The sequence below is a fragment of the Pseudophryne corroboree genome, chromosome 1, assembly GCF_028390025.1.
Source record: "Pseudophryne corroboree isolate aPseCor3 chromosome 1, aPseCor3.hap2, whole genome shotgun sequence".
Taxonomy (NCBI): domain Eukaryota; kingdom Metazoa; phylum Chordata; class Amphibia; order Anura; family Myobatrachidae; genus Pseudophryne; species Pseudophryne corroboree.
Genome location: NC_086444.1, coordinates 1,128,267,715 through 1,128,289,961, shown reverse-complemented (window position 1 = coordinate 1,128,289,961; position 22,247 = coordinate 1,128,267,715). Strand labels below are relative to the sequence as shown.

General features: G+C 48.2%; 1 protein-coding gene across 1 annotated transcript in view; it reads left to right on the top strand.

The window, feature by feature from the left end:
- OTOP1 (otopetrin 1) overlaps positions 1-22,247 on the top strand; it is a 112,767-nt gene that overhangs the window by 6,661 nt on the left and 83,859 nt on the right. The window contains exon 3 of the mRNA XM_063923195.1: positions 5,103-5,239. Within this exon, the coding sequence (XP_063779265.1) occupies positions 5,103-5,239 (137 nt within the window). The remainder of the gene's footprint in view (positions 1-5,102; positions 5,240-22,247) is intronic.

Sequence of the window (22,247 nt, the reverse complement as noted above, 5' to 3'; positions counted from 1 at the left end):
TGAATGCGTTCTTTGAAGAATCCTGGGCTAACCCAGAAAAGAAATTTACTTTTCCCAGAAGGATGCGTGTAGCGTACCCTTTCCCTGAGGAAGACAGGCACAAATGGGAGACACCCCCAAATATAGACACCTCGGTTTCACGGCTGTCTAAGAAAATAGTTTTGCCTGCTCCGGGGTCAGCCTCTTTAAAAGATCCGGCTGACCGTAAATTAGAAGCAACCCTAAAATCCATATATACGGCTAACGGAACGGTGATCAGGCTCACCATTGCTTGTGCGTGAGTGGTTAACGCTGTGGAAAAATGGTCTGAAAACTTGCTTATTAACATAGACACAGTTGACAGGGATGAAAAAGTCCTAACTCTTGGCCATATCAAAGATGCTGCAGGTTACCTAGTTGAAGCTATAAAGGATATTGGGTTGCTGAGTTCAAGATCCTCCGCTATTGCGATTTCACCACGCAGGGCGCTGTGTATCCGCCAATGGAATGCTGATGCGGAATCAAAAAAGAATATTGAGGCACTCCCTTACAATGGAGAAGCCCTCTTTGGAGACAAGCTAGATGCCATGATTTCAACAACTACATCAGGCAAGTCGGCATTTCTGCCTTCCGCAGCTGCTCCACCTAGGAAAGGATATTATTCTCATACGATGCAGTCCTTTCGGCCTAACAAGTACAAAAAGGCAAAAGGTAACCCCTTCTTCACAGGAAGAGGTCGAGGAAGAGGTAAAAGATCTGCAACACCTTCAGGTTCACAGGAGCAGAAGTCAACAGCTACTTCTGCTAAAACCTCAGCATGACGCTGGGGCTCACCTGCGGGAGTACGATCGGGTGGGAGTAATTCTGCTGTTTTTAGCCAGGTCTGGATTCCCTCAGATCTGGATCCTTGGGTATTACAGATAGTATCCCCAAGGGTACAAACTGGAATTTCAAGACCTTCCCCCATGCCGGTTTTTCAAATCAGCTTACCAGCTTCTGTTCAGGACAGAACAAAAGTGCTGAACGCAATACAGAAATTATGTCAAGACAACGTAATTTCCTTAGTTCCTGTGTCACAGCAGGAAAAAGGGTTTTATTCATGCCTTTTTGTGGTGCCGAAACCGGATGGCTCGGTCAGACCGGTTTTGAACCTAAAGAATCTGAACCTCTGTTTGAAAAGGTTCAAATTCAAGATGGAATCCCTGAAAGCGGTGATCTCCAGCTTGGAGGAAAAGGAATTTCTGGTGTTGATGGACATCAAAGATGCTTATTTACATGTTCCCATCTACCCTCCGCATCAGGCATACCTGAGGTTTGCGGTGCAGGACTGCCACTACCAGTTCCAAACATTACCTTTCGGGCTCTCCACGGCTCCGAGAATATTCACAAAGGTGATGGCGGAGATGATGGTTCTCCTTCGCAAGAAGGGAGTCAAGATAATTCCTTACCTGGACGATCTCTTGATAAAAGCGAGATCGAGGGAGAAACTAGTGCAGAACATTACAGTTTCCCTGAAGGTGCTTCAACAGCACGGTTGGATCATAAACCTTCCAAAATCACAATTGGTACCCACAATGAGGTTATCATTTCTGGGAATGATATTGGACACAGAAGCACAGAAAGTATTCCTACCGGTGGAAAAGGCTCTGGAGATCCAGGTTTTGAAACCAGCATGCGTATCGATTCATCAGTGCATCCGCCTGCTGGGGAAGATGGTAGCGGCCTACAGGGCTATAGAATTTGGCCGATTCCACGCCAGGGTTTTCCAATGGGACCTACTGGACAAGTGGTCAGGATCGCACCTACACATACACCGGATGATAATCCTGTCCACAAAAGCCAGAATTTCACTCATGTGGTGGCTTCAAAGTTCTCACCTCCTGGAGGGATGCAGGTTCGGGATTCAGACTTGGATCCTGGTGACCACAGATGCAAGCCTCCGAGGTTGGGGAGCAGTCACGCAAGGGGAAAGCTTCCAAGGAAGATGGTCAAGTCAAGAAGTACTCCTTCACATAAACATTCTGGAATTGAGAGCTGTGTACAACAGCCTTCATCAAGCGGCACACCTTCTTCAAGGTCGTCCCATACAGATCCAGACAGACAATGTAATGGCAGTAGCTTACATAAACCATCAAGATTGAACAAAAAGCAGATTGGCAATGGCAGAGGTGACAAAAATACTCCTCTGGGCAGAAAGATATGCAACAGCTCTGTCTGCAATTTTAATTCCGGGAGTGGACAACTGGGAAGCAGACTTCCTCAGCATACACGATCTCCATCCAGGAGAGTGGGGCCTCAACCCAGAGGTTTTTGCGGAGGTAGCAAGTCGTTGGGGTGTTCCTCAAGTAGATATGATGGTGATGACATCACGTCTCAATAAGAAGCTTCACAAATATTGTTCCAGGTCGAGAGACCCACAAGCAATAGCAGTAGATGCACTGGTGACCCAGTGGGTGTTCCAGTCGGTGTATCTGTTCCCTCCACTTCCACTAATACCAAAAGTTCTCAAGATCATCAGAAGAACAAGGGTTCGAGCAATTCTCATTGCTACAGACTGGCCAAGAAGGGCTTGGTATCCAGATCTTCAGGAGTTATTACTGGAAGATCCTCGGCCTCTTCCTCTTCGCGAGGACCTGTTTCAGCAGGAGGCCATTAGTTTACAAAGACTTAACACGGCTGCGTTTGACGGCATGGCTGTTGAGCGCCAGATCCTAGCCCGTAAGGGTATTCCTAATGAAGTCATTTCCACACTTATTCTGGCCAGGAAAGGGGTAACGTCCAAACATTACCATCGTATGTGGAGAAAATATGTATCTTGGTGTGAATCCAAAAAGTCTCCTGCGGTGGAGTTTAAATTAGGACATCTTCTCCTATTTCTACAAGCGGGTGTGGATGCTGGCTTGAGTTTAGGGTCTATCAAGGTCCAAATTTCGGCCTTGTCCATTTTCTTTCAGAAACAGTTGGCTTCCCTTCCTGAGGTCCAGACGTTCGTGAAGGGGGTTCTGCGCATCCAACCTCCCTTTGTGCCTCCTGCGGCGCCATGGGATCTTAATGTGGTGTTGCAGTTCCTTAAATCGGACTGGTTTGAGCCTCTCCAAAAGGTGGAGGTGAAGTTTCTCACTTGGAAAGTGGTCATGCTGTTGGCCTTGGCTTCAGGCAGACGAGTGTCTGAATTAGGGGCTCTGTCACACAAGAGTCCTTATTTGATTTTTCATGAAGATAGGGCTGAACTGCGAACACCTCAGTACTTTCTTCCGAAGGTTGTGTCTTCTTTCCATATCAACCAACCTGTGGTGGTGCCAGTGGCTTCTGACACCTCAGCCGTTTCAAAGTCTTTGGATGTAGTAAGAGCGCTGAGGACTTATGTTACAAGAACGGCTCGGATAAGGAAAACAGATTCTTTGTTTGTCCTCTATGACCCCAACAAGATTGGGGGTCCTGCTTCTAAGCAGACTATTGCGTGCTGGATCAGGGGTACCATTCAGCACGCTCATTCCACAGCACTGATTCAGGGGTACCATTCAGCCCACTCTACAAGGAAAGTGGGTTCGTCCTGGGCGGCTGCCTGGGGTGTCTCGGCTTTACAAATCTGCCGAGCTGCTACTTGGTCAGGTGCAAACACGTTTGCTATGTTTTATAAGTTTGACACCTTGGCTACTGACGACCTGAAATTTGGTCAGTCAGTTCTGCAGGAACATTAGTACTTTCCCGCCTGTACTGGGAGCTTTGGTACATCCCCATGGTGCTAAAATGGACCCCAGCATCCTCTAGGACGTAAGAGAAAATAGGATTTTAATTACCTACCGGTAAATCCTTTTCTCGTAGTCCGTAGAGGATGCTGGGCGCCCGCCCAGTGCTCATTTTTCCTGCAGAATTACGTTTTATCTTTTTACACAGGTTCTCATGTGTTTAGATGTTCACAGCTGTTGCGTTATGCATGCACGTTAGCATGGGTTATGTTAAAGGCCATGTTAGGCGGCATGTTTTTTGTATGGTGTGAGCTGGTGTGAATCTCGCCACTAGTTTAATGTAAATTCTTCTCTTGAAGATGTCCGTCTCCTCGGGCACAGTTCCTATACTGGGGTCTGGAGGAGTGGCATAGAGGGAGGAGCCAGTTCACACTGTTAAAAAGTCTTAAAGTGCCGAAGGCTCCTGCGGAACCGCCTATACCCCATGGTACTAAAATGGACCACAGCATCCTCTACGGACTACGAGAAAAGGATTTACCGGTAGGTAATTAAAATCCTATTTTTTATCCTATATTATTGGGGCCAATTCATTTGTTTTGATCGTCTCATTTTCCTGTTTAAACAGGATTGTTTAGATGCCCAAACAATGTCACAATTCAGTTGTTCTTTAAATGCACATGCATATCACAGATCAGGTTTAGCCACCTAAAACGGCTAAACCCATCTAGAGTTCTGCTTTGGGCGTCCAAACTACATTTTTTTCTCGCAACTCAGGAGGCTGTGAGAAAAAATGTGTCCTAGGTGGCTGCTGGGCAATTGAATTGCTGCCACACGGGCTCCATCTAGTGGCGGTCGCGATTAAAACAATTGAATCTCTCCCATAGTTTCATTTTAGCAAAGTGGCAAAGTTCCTTCCAAATAAATGATTTCTTTCTTTTTCCACTGTATGTCTGTTCCAGTATTGCCATATGGATCTTTTTAATCAGAATACCATTATTTACCGTATTTTGTTACCATTGCCAAAAGGATGGATTGGTCAATACTATTCCAAATGTAACTTTTTATCTGAGCTATACAATATGGTTGATTTAATAGGAACTGTAAATTGGGTACTATACAAACTGGAATGCCCCACTGCTTGCTCATCCAGAGCAGTAGTGTTGCCACCTGGCTGGTAAAGAGTGAACTGAATGCCAATGATTTTATTAGGGAAGGATCATTCATAACAATGATAGGAAAGCTGGTATTTATTTGCAGAACAGATGGCAAACATAAGAGCCAGCTTGCTATCAGAAGGGCTCTCTGTGAAAACCAACTGTAGGAATCCAACAAAAGCATAAAAAGAATTGCATATTCATAATACACAGTAATATACAATATACATATGAGAAGGACAGTGTTGTGGGGGCTGTAACTCTTTTTTCTCCCCTGCAGGTGGTATCACTCTGTTTGCTGTAATTACTCTTATTCTGGATTCTTTCAAAATTGGCTACTTCATCGGATATTCTGAGTGTTTATCTATAACGGAGGGGATATTTCCAGTGACGCACACCGTCCACACACTTCTACAGGTAACTTTTAACAATTAACTTGAAAGGCTGGTAAATCAATATATTCTCTTTTTTTAATGTATTTATTTATCCTTTTAATCTTTAGATAAGTAGTGTAATAACTTGTCTCCATTCAGCTCAATGAATTGCTTATTGTTATTTTAAATAAGCTTTAATTATTAGTTGCTGTATATGTCTACGACGTTCTCCTGTCATTACGCCTTCTTATCTCAACATGTTATTATGGTGTAGCTGCTGGTTGTAATGAATAATTACTTGTTCTGCCCTTGCACAATGGATTTGGAAAACTTGCATAAGGTTGAAGTCACTTAGGGGGTCATTCAGACCTGATCGCACGCTAGATTTTTTCGCTGCGATCAGGTCAGAACTGCGCATGCGTATGAACCGCAATGCGCAGGTGCGTCAACGGTTGCAAAGCGGATCGTTGCTGTGCGATGGATTTTACGAAGAATCCATTTGCACAGCCAATCGCAAGGAGATTGACAGGAAGAGGGTGTTTGTGGGTGTCAACTGACCGTTTTCTGGGAGTGTTTGGAAAAAACACAGGTGTGTCCAAGCGTTTGCAGAGCGGGTTCCTGACGTCAACACTGGGCCCGGACAGGCTGAAGTGATCGCAGCGGCTGAGTAAGTTCTGGGCAACTCAGAAACTGCACAAAACTTTTTTGTACTGCTCGGCTGCACATGCGTTTGCACACTTGCAAAGCAAAAATACACTCCCCTATAAGCGGCGACTATCTGATCGCAGCGCTGCAAAATATAGCTCGCGAGCGATCAGGTCTGAATTAGGCCCTTAGTGCAAATCATTGGTTTTTTAATCGGTTCCTTTAGCCCATGGCTGTGCCACATTTTTGGCGTGGAGGCCATTTCGTAGTATCAGAATATAGGGGCATATGTGGTGTAGGATGCCGGCCCATCTCAGACTTTTTTTTAAATTGGCAATTATTGACAAGGCGTGGTTTTGCCTTGTAAATGATTGCTGCTTTAAAAAACCCTTGAGATTGGCCGGCATACTGCACCTCTGGCAAACTCGGACCCTATTACATATGCCCCATAGCGTACAAAATAAAATCAGAGAAGTGGTCAGAGACGTTGGTATGTAGTCATAAAGTCGATAATAAGAATGTCAACATGGTCTGAATGTTGACAGACAATTTTAGGGTTAGATTAAGGTAAGGCTGCGGTTAGGGTTAGGTGAAGAGGACAAGTCAATGCAATATAGCAGTGTTGGCACTCACAGTGTCGACAGCCTGCAGTGTCGGCATTATGTCAGTGTCGAAATGACGTGTCCACAGAAACCTCTCATGTGAGAAGATCCCATTATTATTGTTATTATCTTTTATTTATATGGAGCCACCAAGTGTCCATAGCGCTCTGTAGAGAAAATGAGAATGATGCACACAAATAGGGGTATTCAATTGTTTGAAAAGTCAGTTGGGTGTCTCAGGGCCGGATTAACAATGGGGCTGATGGAGCTGCAGCTCCAAGCCCACCCTGAAAAATAGGCCCACGGAATCTGCAAATGTCTTTGCTGCTGTAAACTGGATTTTTATTTCCTGCTACGGCAGCCTGCAGCGCACCCTAGGGCCCGCCCCCTCCGGCATCACCAACACCAGCCGGACCCCCCTCATCCCCCAGATGCAGCGCCGATCAGTGGCACATGATAAATCAAGTTTTTTTTCATGTTCGCCCCCTCGCGGCATTAGACCATGCCCCCTCGCGGCATTATGCCCGCGATCTGCTAGCCTGTTGGTAAGTGAGTCCCGCTGCTGACAGGTATTCCAATGTCAGGAAGGGAGATGAAGAATTTTTTTTTTTAGCCCTAACTGAAGGAGCTTCATCACCAGGCTTCCCGGCAAAAGCCCTGGTGCCAGAACAGGAAATCTATTGATCAGCATTGCAAATGAATTGTGGCTCTGTACTTGCATCCTCCTTCTCCCAAGGAGAGAACCGGTGGGCTGATTGGTGTGTGTGGCCGCCTGTCATCTGTGGCCCCGCCTACCCCACCCACGCGTCACTAACTTAATGTACGTTGCCTTGTGCGCTGCGGCCGCCGGCTGCTAACAGGTGAAGAGGTCCCGCCCCCACACCACCCGTCTGTCAGGAAGAGGTCTGCACGCTGAACTCCGCTGACGTAATCGCGCGTACCTCGGAGGAAGAGACGGTGCGGCTGCAGTGGATCCAACAGGATTGGTGAGTATGAGTCTTCTCTAATCTCTCTGACCTCTGCCTACAAACAAAGTGCTCTTGTGATAGAGCAGTACTATCACTCCCCTCCCCCCCTTATCCCCCCCCCCTCCCCCCGCACACCACACTCACGTCAACAGATGTTGCTGAGCGATGTAATATGAGTATCGGCTAACACTGGGCTTTGTAATGTAAGTAATACATGTCGCTGTGCGGTGTAATGTGAGTAATGGACACCTCTGTGCGGTATAATGTGAGGAATGGACGCCTCTATGCGGTACAATGTGAGTAATGGACGCCTCTGTGCGGTGTAATGTGAGTAATGGACGCCTCTGTGCGGTGTAATGTGAGGAATGGATGCCTCTGCGCGGTGTAATGTGAGTAATGGACACCTCTGTGCGGTATAATGTGAGGAATGGACGCCTCTATGCGGTACAATGTGAGTAATGGACGCCTCTGTGCGGTGTAATGTGAGTAATGGACGCCTCTGTGCGGTGTAATGTGAGGAATGGACGCCTCTGTGCGGTGTAATGTGAGTAATGGACGCCTCTGCGTGGTACAATGTGAGTAAAGGACGCCTCTGCGTGGTGTAATGTGAGTAATGGACGCCTCTGTGCGGTGTAATGTGAGGAATGGAAGCCTCTACGGTTAATGTGAGTAATGGATGTCTCTCTGCAGTATAATGTGAGTAATGGACGTCTCTGTGCGGTGTAATGTGAGTAACGGACGCCTCTGTGCGGTGTAATGTGAGGAATGGACGCCTCTGCGGTTAATGTGAGTAATGGACGTCTCTCTGCAGTATAATGTGAGTAATGGACGCCTCTGTGCAGTATAATGTGAGTAATGGACGTCTCTGTGCAGTGTAATGTGAGTAATGGACGCCTCTGTGCGGTGTAATGTGAGTAATGGACGCCTCTTCGCGGTGTATTGTGAGGAATGGACGCTTCTGTGCGGTGTAATGTGAGTAATGGACGCCTCTGCGCGGTGTAATGTGAGTAATGGACGTCTCTGTGCGGTGTAATGTGAGTAATGGACTCCTCTGTGCGGTATAATGTGAGGAATGGACGCCTCTGTGCGGTGTAATGTGAGTAATGGACGCCTCTGTGCGGTGTAATGTGAGTAATGGACGCCTCTGTGCAGTATAATGTGAGTAATGGACGCCTCTGTGCAGTATAATGTGAGTAATGGACGCCTCTGTGCAGTATAATGTGAGTAATGGACGCCTCTGTGCGGTATAATGTGAGTAATGGACGCCTCTGTGCGGTATAATGTGAGTAATGGACGCCTCTGTGCAGTATAATGTGAGTAATGGATGTCTCTGTGCAGTATAATGTGAGTAATGGGTGTCTCTGCGTGGTGTAATGTGAGTAATGGACGCCTCTGCGCGGTGTAATGTGAGTAATGGACGCCTCTGTGCGGTGTAATGTGAGTAATGGACGCCTCTGTGCGGTGTAATGTGAGTAATGGACTCCTGTGCGGTGTAATGCGAATAATGGACGCCTCTGTGCGGTGTAATGTGAGTAATGGACGCCTCTGTGCGGTGTAATGCGAGTAATGGACGCCTCTGCGGTATAATATGACTACGCTGGAATGTGAATAATGTGATGCCGCTGTATGGTGTAACGTGTGTGACGGATGCCACTGGACGGTGTAATGTGACGCTGCTGTATACTGTCATGTGAATAATGTGACGCTACTGTGCGGTGTAATGTGAGTAACAGATGCTGCTGTGTGCTGTAATGTGAATAATGTGACACCGGTGTCCAGTGTGATGTGAGTAACGGATGCTGCTGGGCGTTGTAATGTAAATACCGGATGTCGCAGAGCATTGTAATGTGAGTAACAGACATCACTGGGTGCTGTAATGTGAGTAACGGATGTTAAGGGCGCTGTAATGTGACGCTACTGTGCTCTGTAATGTGAATAACGGATGCCTCTGTGCGGTGTAATGTAAGCTAGGGACGCCGCTGGGCATTGTATTGTGAGTAACGGATGCCGCTGGGCAGTGTAATGTGAATAACAGATGCCACTGTGCGTTGTATTGTGAGTAAAGGACGTCGCTGGGCGGTGTAATGTGAGTAACGAATGCTGCTGGGTGACGTAATGTGCATAAAGGATGCCGCAGTGCACTGTAATGTGAACAATGGATGCCGCAGTGCAGTGTAATGGGAATAAAGGATGCCGCTGTGGGGTGTAATGTGATGCCGCTGTACACTGTAATGTAAATAATGTGATGCTGCTGTGCAGTGTAATGTGAGTAACGGACGCTGTCGTGCGCATAATGGGGGTAATTCCAAGTTCATCGCAGCAGGAAATTTTTTAGCAGTTGGGCAAAACCATGTGCACTGCAGGGGGGGCAGATATAACATTTGCAGAGAGAGTTAGATTTGGGTGGGTTATTTTGTTTCTGTGCAGGGTAAATACTGGCTGCTTTATTTTTACACTGCAATTTAGATTGCAGATTGAACTCACCACACCCAAATCTATCTCTCTCTGCACATGTTATATCTGCCTCCCCTGCAGTGCACATGGTTTTGCCCAACTGCTAAAAGATTTCCTGCTGCGATTAACTTGGAATTACCCCCAATGTGTACAATGGGTGCCTCTGTGCAGTGTAATGGGAATAACGGATGCCTCTGTGGGGTGTAATGTGACGCCGCTGTACGCTGTATTGTGAATAATGGACGCTGCTGTGCAGTGTAATATGAATAATGGACATTGCCGGGTGGTGTAATGTGAATAACAGATGCCACTGTGCGTTGTAATGTGACTAACGGACATCGCTGGGCGGAGTAATGTGAGTAACAAATGCTGCTGGGTGACGTAATGTGCATAAAGGATGCCGCAGTGCGTTGTAATGTGACAGTGCTGTGCGGTGTAATGTGAACAACGAATTCCGCTGTGCGGTTTAATGTAAGTAACGATCGTCGCTGGGAGCTGTCATAAATAAATCTATCTACACACAGAGATGGGAGAGATGTACTAAGCCTTGAAAAGTGATAAATTTCACGGTGATAAAGTACCAGCCAATCAGCTCCTGGGTGGTATTCAGTATACCGGTTGTTGGGATCCCGGCGCACAGTATACCGGCAACGGAATCCCAACACCCGGCATACCGACACCTTTTTTTACATCTTGGAGGTCCACGACACCCCCGGAGGGGCTCATTTGCGCTCACCCCACTGTCGGCAAGCCAGCAGTCGGGATCCCCGCGCCGGTATGCTGGCCGCCGGGGACTCGGCCGCCGGCAACTCATACTATACCCCAGCTCCTAACTGCCATGTTACAGGCTGGGATTGAGAAAATAAGATTTTAAACCTACCGGTAAATCTATTTCTCCTAGTCCGTAGAGGATGCTGGGGACTCCGTAAGGACCATGGGGTATAAACCGGCTCCGCAGGAGATAGGGCACCTACAAAGAACTTTGACTATGGGTGTGCACTGGCTCCTCCCTCTATGCCCCTCCTCCAGACCTCAGTTAGAGAACTGTGCCCAGAGGAGATGGACAATACAAGGCAGGATTTAGAAATCCAAGGGCAAGATTCATACCAGCCCACACCAATCATACCATGTAACCAGGAACATACATAACCAGTTAACCATATGAACAACAACAGTAACGGTCCAAGACCGATTTCAACTGTAACATAACCCTTATGTAAGCAACAACTATATACAAGTCTTGCAGAGTTTCCGCACTGGGACGGGCGCCCAGCATCCTCTACGGACTAGGAGAAATAGATTTACCGGTAGGTTTAAAATCTTATTTTCTTTTACGTCCTAGAGGATGCTGGGGACTCCGTAAGGACCATGGGGTTTATACCAAAGCATCCAATCGGGCGGGAGAGTGCGTATGACTCTGCAGCACCGACTGAGCAAATGCTAGGTCCTCATCAGCCAGGGTATCAAACTTGTAGAATTTAGCAAAAGTGTTTGACCCCGACCAAGTCGCCGCTCGGCAAGGTTGTAATGCAGAGACGCCTCGGGCAGCCGCCCAAGAAGAGCCCACCTTCTTAGTGGAATGGGCCTTAACCAAATTTGGTACCAGCAATCCAGCCATAGAGTGAGCCTGCTGAATCGTATTACAGATCCAGCGAGCAATAGTCTGCTTTGAAGCAGGTGCGCCAATCTTATTGGCCGCATACAGGCCAAACAGAGCCTCTGTTTTCCTAATTCTAGCCGTCCTGGCTACATAAATCTTTAAGGCCCTGACTACGTCCAGGGATCTGGAATCCTCCAGGTCACTTGTAGCCACAGGCACCACAATAGGTTGATTCACATGGAATGAAGAAACCACCTTAGGCAAAAATTGCGGACGTGTCCTCAATTCAGCTCGATCCACATGAAAAATCAAGTAAGGGCTTTTGTGTGACAAAGCCGTCAATTCTGATACTCGCCTTGCCGATGCCAAGGCCAACAACATGACCACCTTCCAAGTAAGAAATTTCAATTCAACCTTGTTAAGCGGTTCAAACCAGTGTGATTTTAGGAACTGCAACACCACGTTGAGGTCCCACGGTGCCACTGGAGGCACAAAAGGAGGCTGGATGTGTAGCACTCCCTTTACAAACGTCTGGACTTCTGGAAGAGAAGCCAATTCCTTCTGAAAGAAAATCGAGAGGGACAAAATCTGAACCTTAACAGAGCCTAATTTCAGGCCCATATCCACTCCTGTCTGTAGGAAGTGGAGAAAACGACCCAGATGAAAATCTTCCGTAGGTGCATTCTTGGTCTCACACCACGACACATACTTTCGCCAGATACGGTGATAATGCTTAACCGTCACCTCCTTCGTAGCCTTTATTAAAGTAGGGATGACCTCTTCCGGAATCCCCTTTTTCGCTAGGATTCGGCGTTCAACCGCCATGCCATCAAACGTAACCGCGGTAAGTCCTGAAATACACAGGGCCCCTGTTGCAACAGGTCTTCCCTCAGAGGAAGAGGCCAGGGATCTCCTGTGAGCATCTCTTGTAGATCTGAGTACCAGGCCCTTCGAGGCCAGTCTGGGACAACGAGTATCGTCTGTACTCTTCTTTGCCTTATGATCCTCAACACTTTTGTGATGAGAGGAAGAGGAGGAAACACGTTGACCGATTTGAACACCCACGGTGTTATCAGAGCGTCTACTGCCACTGCCTGAGGGTCCCGAGACCTGGCACAATACCTCCGAAGCTTTTTGTTGAGGCGTGACGCCATCATGTCTATTTGAGGAGTTCCCCAAAGACGTGTTATGTCTGCAAAGACTTCTTGACGAAGTCCCCACTCTCCTGGATGGAGATCGTGTCTGTTGAGGAAGTCTGCTTCCCAGTTGTCCACTCCCGGAATGAAGACAGCCAACAGAGCGCTTACATGATTTTCCGCCCAACGAAGAATCCTGGTGGCTTCCGCCATCGCGACTCTGCTACTTGTCCCGCCTTGGCGGTTCACATGAGCCACTGCTGTGACATTGTCTGATTGAATCAGAACCGGTAGGTTTCGAAGAAGACTCTCCGCTTGTCGAAGGCCGTTGTAAATGGACCTGAGTTCCAACACATTGATGTGTAGACAGGACTCCTGGTCTGACCAAAGTCCCTGAAAGTTTTTTTTCCTGTGTGACCGCTCCCCATCCTCGGAGGCTCGCGTCCATGGTAACCAGGATCCAGTCCTGAATCCCGAACCGGCGACCCTCCAGCAGGTGAGCACTTTGCAACCACCACAGGAGAGACACTCTGGCCCCTGGGGACAGAGTTATTTTCCGATGTAAGTGCAGATGGGACCCGGACCACTTGTCCAGAAGGTCCCATTGAAAAGTCCTTGCATGGAACCTTCCGAAGGAAATGGCCTCGTAGGCCGCCACCATTTTTCCCAGAACTCGAGTGCATTGGTGAACTGACACCCTTTTCGGTTTTAGCAGGTCTCTGACCATGTTCTGGATGTCCGGGGCTATCTCTATTGGGAGGAAGACCTTCATTTGTTCCGTATCCAGTATCATACCTAGGAATGGTAGTCGAGCTGTCGGAATCAACTGTGACTTCGGTAGATTTAGAATCCAACCGTGTTGCTGGAGCACTCTCAGAGAGAGTGCCACACTGCTCAGCAATTTCTCCCTTGATCTCGCTTTTATCAGGAGATCGTCCAAGTATGGGATAATTGTGACTCCATGCTTGCGCAGGACTACCATCATTTCCGCCATTATCTTGGTGAAAATCCTCGGGGCCGTGGAAAGTCCAAACGGCAACGTCTGAAATTGGTAATGACAATCCTGTACAGCGAATCTCAGATATTCCTGATGGGGGGCATATATGGGGACATGAAGGTATGCATCCTTTATGTCCAGAGACACCATAAACTCCCCCTCCTCCATGTTGGCTATTATCGCTCTGAGTGATTCCATTTTGAATTTGAATCTTTTTATGTACAGGTTTAGGGATTTCAGATTCAAAATAGGTCTGACCGAACCGTCCGGTTTCGGGACCACAAATAGGGTTGAGTAGGGGAACCTTGATTATCACTTGCTGTATACACAGCGTTTGAATTGCAGCTAACACTACATCCCTTTCCGATGTGGAAACTGGTAGGGCCGATTTGAAAAATCAGCGCGGGTGCACCTCCTCGAATTCCAGTTTGTACCCCTGGGAAACTATTTCCAACACCCAGGGATTCAGGTCTGATCTGACCCAGGCCTGACTGAAAAGTCGAAGACGTGCCCCCACCGGTGCGGACTCCCTCAGGGGAGCCCCAGCGTCATGCTGTGGGTTTTGAAGCAGGCGGGGAGGACTTTTGTTCCTGGGCACCTGCCGAAGCAGGTGCTCTTTTGCCTCTGCCCTTACCTCTGACGAAGAAAGAGGATCCCCGACCTCTTCTGGACTTGTGCGACTGAAAGGACTGCATCTGATAGGGTGTTACTTTCTTTTGCTGTTGGGGAATATATGGTAAAAAATTTGATTTACCTGCTGTAGCTGTGGAAACCAGGTCCGTCAGCCCATCACCAAACAATACATCACCCTTATAGGGTAGTACTTCCATATGTTTTTTGGAATCCGCATCACCCGTCCATTGGCGAGTCCATAAGGATCTTCTCGCTGAGATAGACATGGCATTGGCCCTAGAAGCTAGCAATCCAATGTCCCTTTGAGCATCCCTCATAAATAAGACTGCGTCTTTTATATGGGCTAGAGTTAAGAATATAGTATCCTTATCCATATTATCAAATTGATCTGTCAGCTCATCTATCCAAGCTGCAATTGCGCTACACACCCATACCGACGCAATTGTCGGTCTTAGCACAGCCCCCGTATGAGAATAAATACACTTTAAGGTAGTTTCTTGCCTACGATCTGCAGGGTCCTTAAGGGCCGCTGTGTCAGGAGACGGTAGCGCCACTTTCTTGGACAAGCGTGTCAGGGCCTTGTCCACAGTGGGGGATGATTCCCAAATCTCCCTGTCCTGCTTAGGGAAGGGGTATGTCATATAAATTCTTTTGGGGATCTGCGGTCTCTTTTCCGGAGTCTCTCAAGCTTTTCCAAAGAAATCATTTAATTCATGAGATGTGGGAAAATTAATAATCTTTTTCTTTTCCTTAAACATGTGTACCCTTGTGTCGGGGACCGAGGGTTCATCCTCAATATGTAACACATCCCTTATTGCCACAATCATACACTGAATGGTTTTAATCACCCTAGGGTTCAATTTTACTTCGTCGTAGTCGACACTGGAGTCAGAATCCGTGTCGGTAGTAGTGTCTTGTGTTAAGGGACGCTTTTGAGACCCCGACGGGCCCTATGAGTCGGTCCAATCCGAGGATTGACCCCCTGATGTCCCCCCTAATTCAGCCTTATCATGCCTTTTATGTAAAGATGCCACACTTGCATTCAACATATGCCACATGTCCATCCAATCCGGAGTCAGCACAACCGATGGGGACACACCACTCATTTGCTCCACCGCCTCCTTGGAGAAGCCTTCCGCCTCAGACATGTCGACACACACGTACCGACACCCCACACACACAGGGATTAACCTATAAACCCCAACCAGGCCCTTAGGAGAGACAGAGAGAGAGTATGCCAGCACACACCAGCGCTTAAAAACACTGGAATATATATACCAGATAGCGCTTTTTATATATATAGCCTTAATTCCCACTCACTGCGTCTCCAAAGTGCCCCCCTCCTCTTTTTTCCAGCCTGTGAAGTTCAGCTGGGGAGAGATCAGGGAGCCAACTTTTCCTCATGCAGTTTCTGTGGAGAAAATGGCGCTGGTTAGTGCTGAGGATCAAGCCCCGCCCACCCGACGGCGGGCTTCGGTCCCAGTAAACTTATATAAAAAATGGCGGGGGATTTGTGGATTTACTGTGCCAAAGCCTAATCCTCCTTATATTGCCACAAAATGAGGAATATTGCTGCCAAGGGTGCCCCGCCCTGCACCCTTCAGTGCCTGCTTGTGTGTGTGTACTGGGAGCAATGGCGCGCAGCTTACCGCTGCGCGCTTTTCTCATGAAGATCTGATGTCTTCTGCCGCCTGATGTCTTCTTGCCTTCTCATACTCACCTGGCTTCTATCTTCGGCATCTGTGAGGAGGACGGCGGCGCGGCTCCGGGACGAACCCCAGGTGAGACCTGTGTTCCGACTCCCTCTGAAGCTAATGGTGTCCAGTAGCCTTAACAGTGCCCAACTTGACAAGCCAGCTCTGTTTCTCTCTCCTCAGTCCTACGATGCAGGGAGCCTGTTGCCAACAGGACTCCCTGAAAATAAAAACCTAACAAAATTCTTTAAAACAGAAAACTCTGGAGAGCTCTCTGCATTGTACCCTTTCTCCTCTGGGCACAAGATCTAACTGAGGTCTGGAGGAGGGGCATAGAGGGAGGAGCCAGTGCACACCCATAGTCAAAGTTCTTTCTAGGTGCCCTATCTCCTGCGGATCCCGTCTATACCCCATGGTCCTTACGGAGTCCCCAGCATCCTCTAGGACGTAAGAGAAATGACAGTTAGGAGTTGGTTGCTTGGTACTTTATCACCGTGAAATTTATCACTTTTCAAGGCTTAGTACATCTGGCCCAAATAATTATCCAGTAAAGGAGTGCAGCACACCACACTCATTTCTTTTACTTAAAACCACTCAGGTTTAAATAAAAGCCGCTGAGGTTACCATACCACAAACAGACTGAGACCTCCCGCAATCAGCGCCAGGTGAACTGGAGTTATTGGTTACAAGGGGCTACATAATCTGAATGTGACCACACAGACTGATCCTTTCTAGCAGACCTTGGTCAAGCGGTTACACTCTGATTAGAACAGCCCTATTATGTATATGCTTCATTTAAGCAAAGAGGTGAAGGAGATTGAAGTGGGTAAAGGAAGGTGGGTTGCTATGCCCTCCTTGGTGCTAGTTGCACCTCACGGCACAGACCACACCCCCATATCAGTAGTCACACCCCCTGCGGCAGCCCACAATAGGCCCTTTATAAATTTCAGCTCCAGGCTCATCAGGACCTTAATCTGGCACTGGGGTGTCTATTAGACAGGAAAAACAGACACCCAACCGACTCTTCAAACATTTGAATTCCCCCCAAACAATGCAATCTAAAAAGGTGCAAACGAAAACATCAGTGAGGTATTTAATCAAGTAAGGGCCTGATTTACAATGCTGATGTTTGATCAGTTGATTGATTTTTCTCTTACGTCCTAGAGGATGCTGGGGACTCCAAAAGGACCATGGGGTATAGACGGGATCCGCAGGAGACATGGGCACGCTATAAGCCTTTGAATGGGTGTGAACTGGCTCCTCCCTCTATGCCCCTCCTCCAGACCTCAGTTAGATTCTGTGCCCAGAGAGACTGTACACACACTAGGGGAGCTCTCCTGAGTTTCTCTGAAAAGACTTTGTTAGGTTTTTTATTTTCAGGGAGACTTGCTGGCTACAGGCTCCCTGCTTCGTGGGAGTGAGGGAAGATAAGTCAGACCAACTTCTTCTGAGTTAAAGGCTCTGCTTCTTAGGCTACTGGACACCATTAGCTCCAGAGGATTCGATCACTTGGTGCGCCTAGCTGCTTGTTTCCGGAGCCGTGCCGTCACCCCCCTCACAGAAGCCAGAAGAAAGAAGCCGGGTGAGTATATAGAAGAACAGAAAACTTCAGTGACGCAGAAGACTTCAGTAACGAGGTACAGCGCAGCGGTCGCGCTGCGCGCCATGCTCCCACACATACTTCCAACGGCACTTACAGGGTGCAGGGCGCAGGGGTGGCGCCCTGGGCAGCATGTTACTGAGGCAAAGATGGCTAAACAAGATATATTATAAGTGCCTAGGCACTAAATATAAGCCCCCGCCAGTATAAATATTCAAAATTGAGCGGGACTACAGCGCGCCGGGTTGGGGGCGTGGCATAGCCCTCACAGCTTACCAGCGCCATTTTCTCTCTTCACAGACTGCAGAGACGCTGGCCCGGACCTCCACTCTCCTGATCAAGTACAGGGAGCAACATGGGGGGATGCACAGTAATTTTGGTGCTATTATAACAGCGCAGACAATCTGATATTCTTTCTCAGTATTGATATAGGCACTGGGGTGTGAGCTAGTATACTCCCTCTGTGTTTCTCTAACAGGCTTCCCTGGGGGTCTGTCCCCTATAGCCAGTGTGTGTGTGTGTCGGTATGGTGTGTCGACATGTCTGAGGCTGAGTGCTCCTCCCCGGAGGAAGTTGCTGGGGGCGCAGAGAAGGATTTGGGAGTGACTCTGTCGGCACCGCCGACTGCTGATTGGGTGAATATGTTGAGTACATTGAATGCAAATGTGGCGTTATTGTCTAAAAGACTGGATAAATCTGATTCTCAGACACAAACGTGGAGAAAATCCATGGAGGACGCCTTGTCTCAGGTACAGGCCCCCTCAGGGTCACAAAAGCGTTCATTTACCCAAATAGCTGATACGGATACCGACACGGACTCTGACTCCAGTGTCGACTATAGTGAGGCCAGTTTACATCCAAAATTGGCTAAGAGTATTCAGTACATGATTGTGGCTATTAAAGATGTTTTACATTTTTCCGAAGTGCCTGCTGTTCCTGATACAAGGGTTTGTTTGTATAAGGGAAAGAAGCCCGAGGTGACGTTTCCCCCCTCTCATGAACTGAACGCTCTTTGTGAAAAGGCTTGGGAGTCGCCTGACAAAAGGTGGCAGATTCCCAAGAGAATTTTTATGGCATATCCTTTCCCCTCTGACGACAGGGAAAAGTGGGAGTCATCTCCCAATGTGGACAAGGCTCTGTCACGGCTGTCCAAGAAGGTGGCGCTTCCATCTCCCGACACGGCTGCTCTCAAGTACCCTGCGGATCGTAAGCAGGAAACGACATTAAAGGCCATTTATGTCACTACGGGTGCACTGCTCAGACCTACCGTGACATCGGCATGGGTGAGTAGTGCTATTGCTAAGTGGGCTGATAATTTGGCATCTGACATGGATACCCTGGATAGGGATAACATTCTTTTGACTCTCGGTTATATCAGGGACGCTGCAGCTTATCTAAAGGATGCGGCGAGGGATATTGGCGTCTTGGGATCAAGGGCCAATGCCATGGCAGTCTCGGCAAGGAGAGCGCTGTGGATTCATCAATGGAATGCTGATGCCGACTCCAAGAAAGCTATGGAAGCTCTCCCATATAAAGGTAGTGTCTTGTTTGGTGACGGCCTTGCCGACCTGGTGTCTATCGCTACAGCGGGTAAGTCATCCTTTCTTCCTTATGTTCCAGCACAACCGAAAAAGCACCCCATTATCAGATGCAGTCCTTTCGGCCTAATAAATACAAAAAAGGAAGAGGGTCGTCCTTCCTTGCCTCTAAACGTAGAGGAAGGGGAAAAAGGTCGCCTGCGGTGCCAGGCTCCCAGGACCAAAAGTCCTCCCCGGCCTCTGCCAAGTCCACCGCATGACGCTGGGGCCCCCCTACGGGAGTCCGTACCGGTGGGGGCGCGTCTCTGACTCTTCATTCAGGTCTGTTTTCACTCGGGCCTGGATCCCTGGGTATTAGACATAGTGTCCCAAGGGTACAAACTGGAGTTTCAGGAGGTGCCCCCCAACCGATTTTTCAAATCAGCCTTGCCAGTTTCTATCCCAGAAAGGGTAGTAGTGATTGCGGCGAACAAAAGCTGTGTCAACAGAGTGTCATTGTCCCGGTACCCCCGTCTCAACGTGGGGAAGGTTTTTATTCGAGCCTCTTTCTCGTACCAAAGCCGGACGGCTCGGTCAGACCGATCCTGAACCTAAAATCCCTCAATCTGTATTTGAAAACTTTCAAGTTCAAGATAGAATCTCTTCGAGCAGTGATCTCCAGTCTAGAAGGGGGGATTTTATGGCGTCAGTCGACATAAAAGATGCCTACTTACATGTCCCAATATATCCTCCACATCAAGCTTGCCTGAGGTTTGCGGTGCAGGATTGTCATTACCAATTTCAGACATTGCCGTTTGGTCTTTCCATGGCCCGAGGGTCTTCACCAAAGTGATGGCGGAAATGATGGTACTCCTACGCGTGCAGGGTGTCACAATTATCCCGTACTTGGACGATCTCCTGATAAAGGCGAGATCAAAGGTGCAGTTCCTAAGAAATGTGGAACTCTCCCTGACAGTTTTGCAACATCATGGTTGGATTCTAAATTTGCCAAAATCTCAGTTGAATCCGACAACTCGGCTGCCTTTCTTGGGCATGATCCTGGACACGGAACTGCAGAGTGTGTTTCTTCCAGCGGAAAAAGCTCTGGAAATCCAATGCATGGTCAAGGAGATTCTGAAACCGGCAAGAGTGTTGATTCATCGATGCACTCGGTTGCTGGGGAAGATGGTGGCGGCCTACGAGGCCATTCAGTTTGGATGGTTCAATGCCAGGGTATTTCAGTGGGACCTGTTAGACAAGGGTCTCACCTGCACATGCACTGGAAAATAAGTCTATCTTCCAGGACCAGAATATCTCTCCTGTGGTGGCTGCAAAGTTCTCACCTTCTAGAGGGACGCAGGTTCGGGATCCAGGATTGGGTCCTGCTGACCACAGATGCAAGTCTCCGAAGCTGGGGAGCAGTCACACAAGGAAGAAGTTTCCAGGGAAAATGGTCAAGCCAGGAAACTTGTCTCCACATAAACGTTCTGAAATTAAGAGCCATTTACAATGGCCTTCTGCAAGCGGAACACCTTCTTCGAGGTCTACCTGTCCTGATTCAGTCAGACAACGTAACAGCGGTGGCGTATGTAAACCTCCGGTACAAAGAGCAGAGCGGCAATGGCGGAAGCCACAAGAGTTCTCCGCAGGGCGGAAAAGCACGTGAGCGCTCTGTCAGCAGTCTTCCTTCTGGGCATGGACAACTGGGAAGCAGACTTCCTCAGCAGGCACGATCTCTATCCAGGAGAGTGGGATCTTCATCAAGAGGTCTTTGCAGATGTGACAAGGCATTGGGGAATTCCTCAAATAGACATGATGGCGTCTCGCCTCAACAAGAAGCTTCCGAGGTATTGTTCCAGGTCAAGGGACCCCCAAGCCAGTGCAGTGGATGCCCTGGTAACTCTGTGGGTGTTTCAGTCGGTATATGTGTTCCCTCCACTTCCTCTCATTCCAAAAGTGTTGAGGATCATAAGATGAACAAGGGTTCCGGCAGTACTCGTCATTCCAGATTGGCCACGGAGGGCCTGGTATCCGGATCTTCAGGAATTGCTCATAGAAGATCCTTGGCCGCTTCCTCTCAGGCAGGATCTGTTACTGCAGGGGCCATGCGTATTTCAAGACTTACCGCGGCTGCGTTTGACGGCGTGGAGGTTGAACGCCAAATCCTAGCTTGAAAGGGTATTCCAGGGGAAGTCATCCCCACTCTCCTTAAGGCTAGAAAGGAGGTCACAGCGAAGCATTATCACCGTATTTGGAGAAAATATGTGTCATGGTGTGAAGCCAAGAAGGCTCCTACGGAGGAGTTTCAGCTGGGTCGTTTCCTCCATTTTTTGCAGGCAGGCGTGGATGCAGGTCTAAAATTGGGTTCCATTAAAGTGCAGATTTCGGCTTTATCTATTTTCTTTCAAAAAGAATTGGCCGCCCTTCCAGAGGTTCAGACTTTCGTGAAGGGAGTGCTGCATATACATCCTCCGTTTGTGCCACCCGTGGCACCGTGGGATCTTGACGTGGTGTTACAATTTCTTATGTCTCACTGGTTTTAACCTTTGCGAAAGGTTGAGTTGAAATTTCTCACTTGGAAAGTGGTCATGCTTTTGGCCTTGGCGTCCGCCAGATGGGTGTTGGAATTGGCGGCTTTGTCTCACAAGAGCCCATATTTGATTTTCCATGTGGATACAGCGGAATTGAGTAACTCCACAACTATTTATGCCGAAGGTGGTTTCTTCGTTTCACATAAATCAACCTATTGTGGTGCCTGTGGCGACGGATGCCGTGGCGGTGCCAAAATCTCTCGATGTCGTAAGAGCTTTGAAGATTTATGTCGCCAGAACGGCTCGTGTTAGGAAAACAGAGGCTCTGTTTGTCCTGTATGCTTCCAACAAGATTGGAAATTCTGCTTCAAAGCAGACTATTGCACGCTGGATTTGTAATACGATTCAGCATGCTCATTCTACGTCTGGATTGCCGTTGCCGAAGTCAGTGAAGGCCCATTTTACCAGGAAGGAGAGCTCATCTTGGGCGGCTGTCCGAGGGGTCTCGGCACTTCAACTTTGCCGAGCAGCTACGTGGTCGGGTTCAAACACTTTTGCTAAGTTCTACAAGTTTGATACCCTGGCTGATGAGGACCTCATGTTTGGTCAATCGGTGCTGCAGAGTCGTCCGCACTCTTCCGCCCGGTCTGGAGCTTTGGTATATACCCCATGGT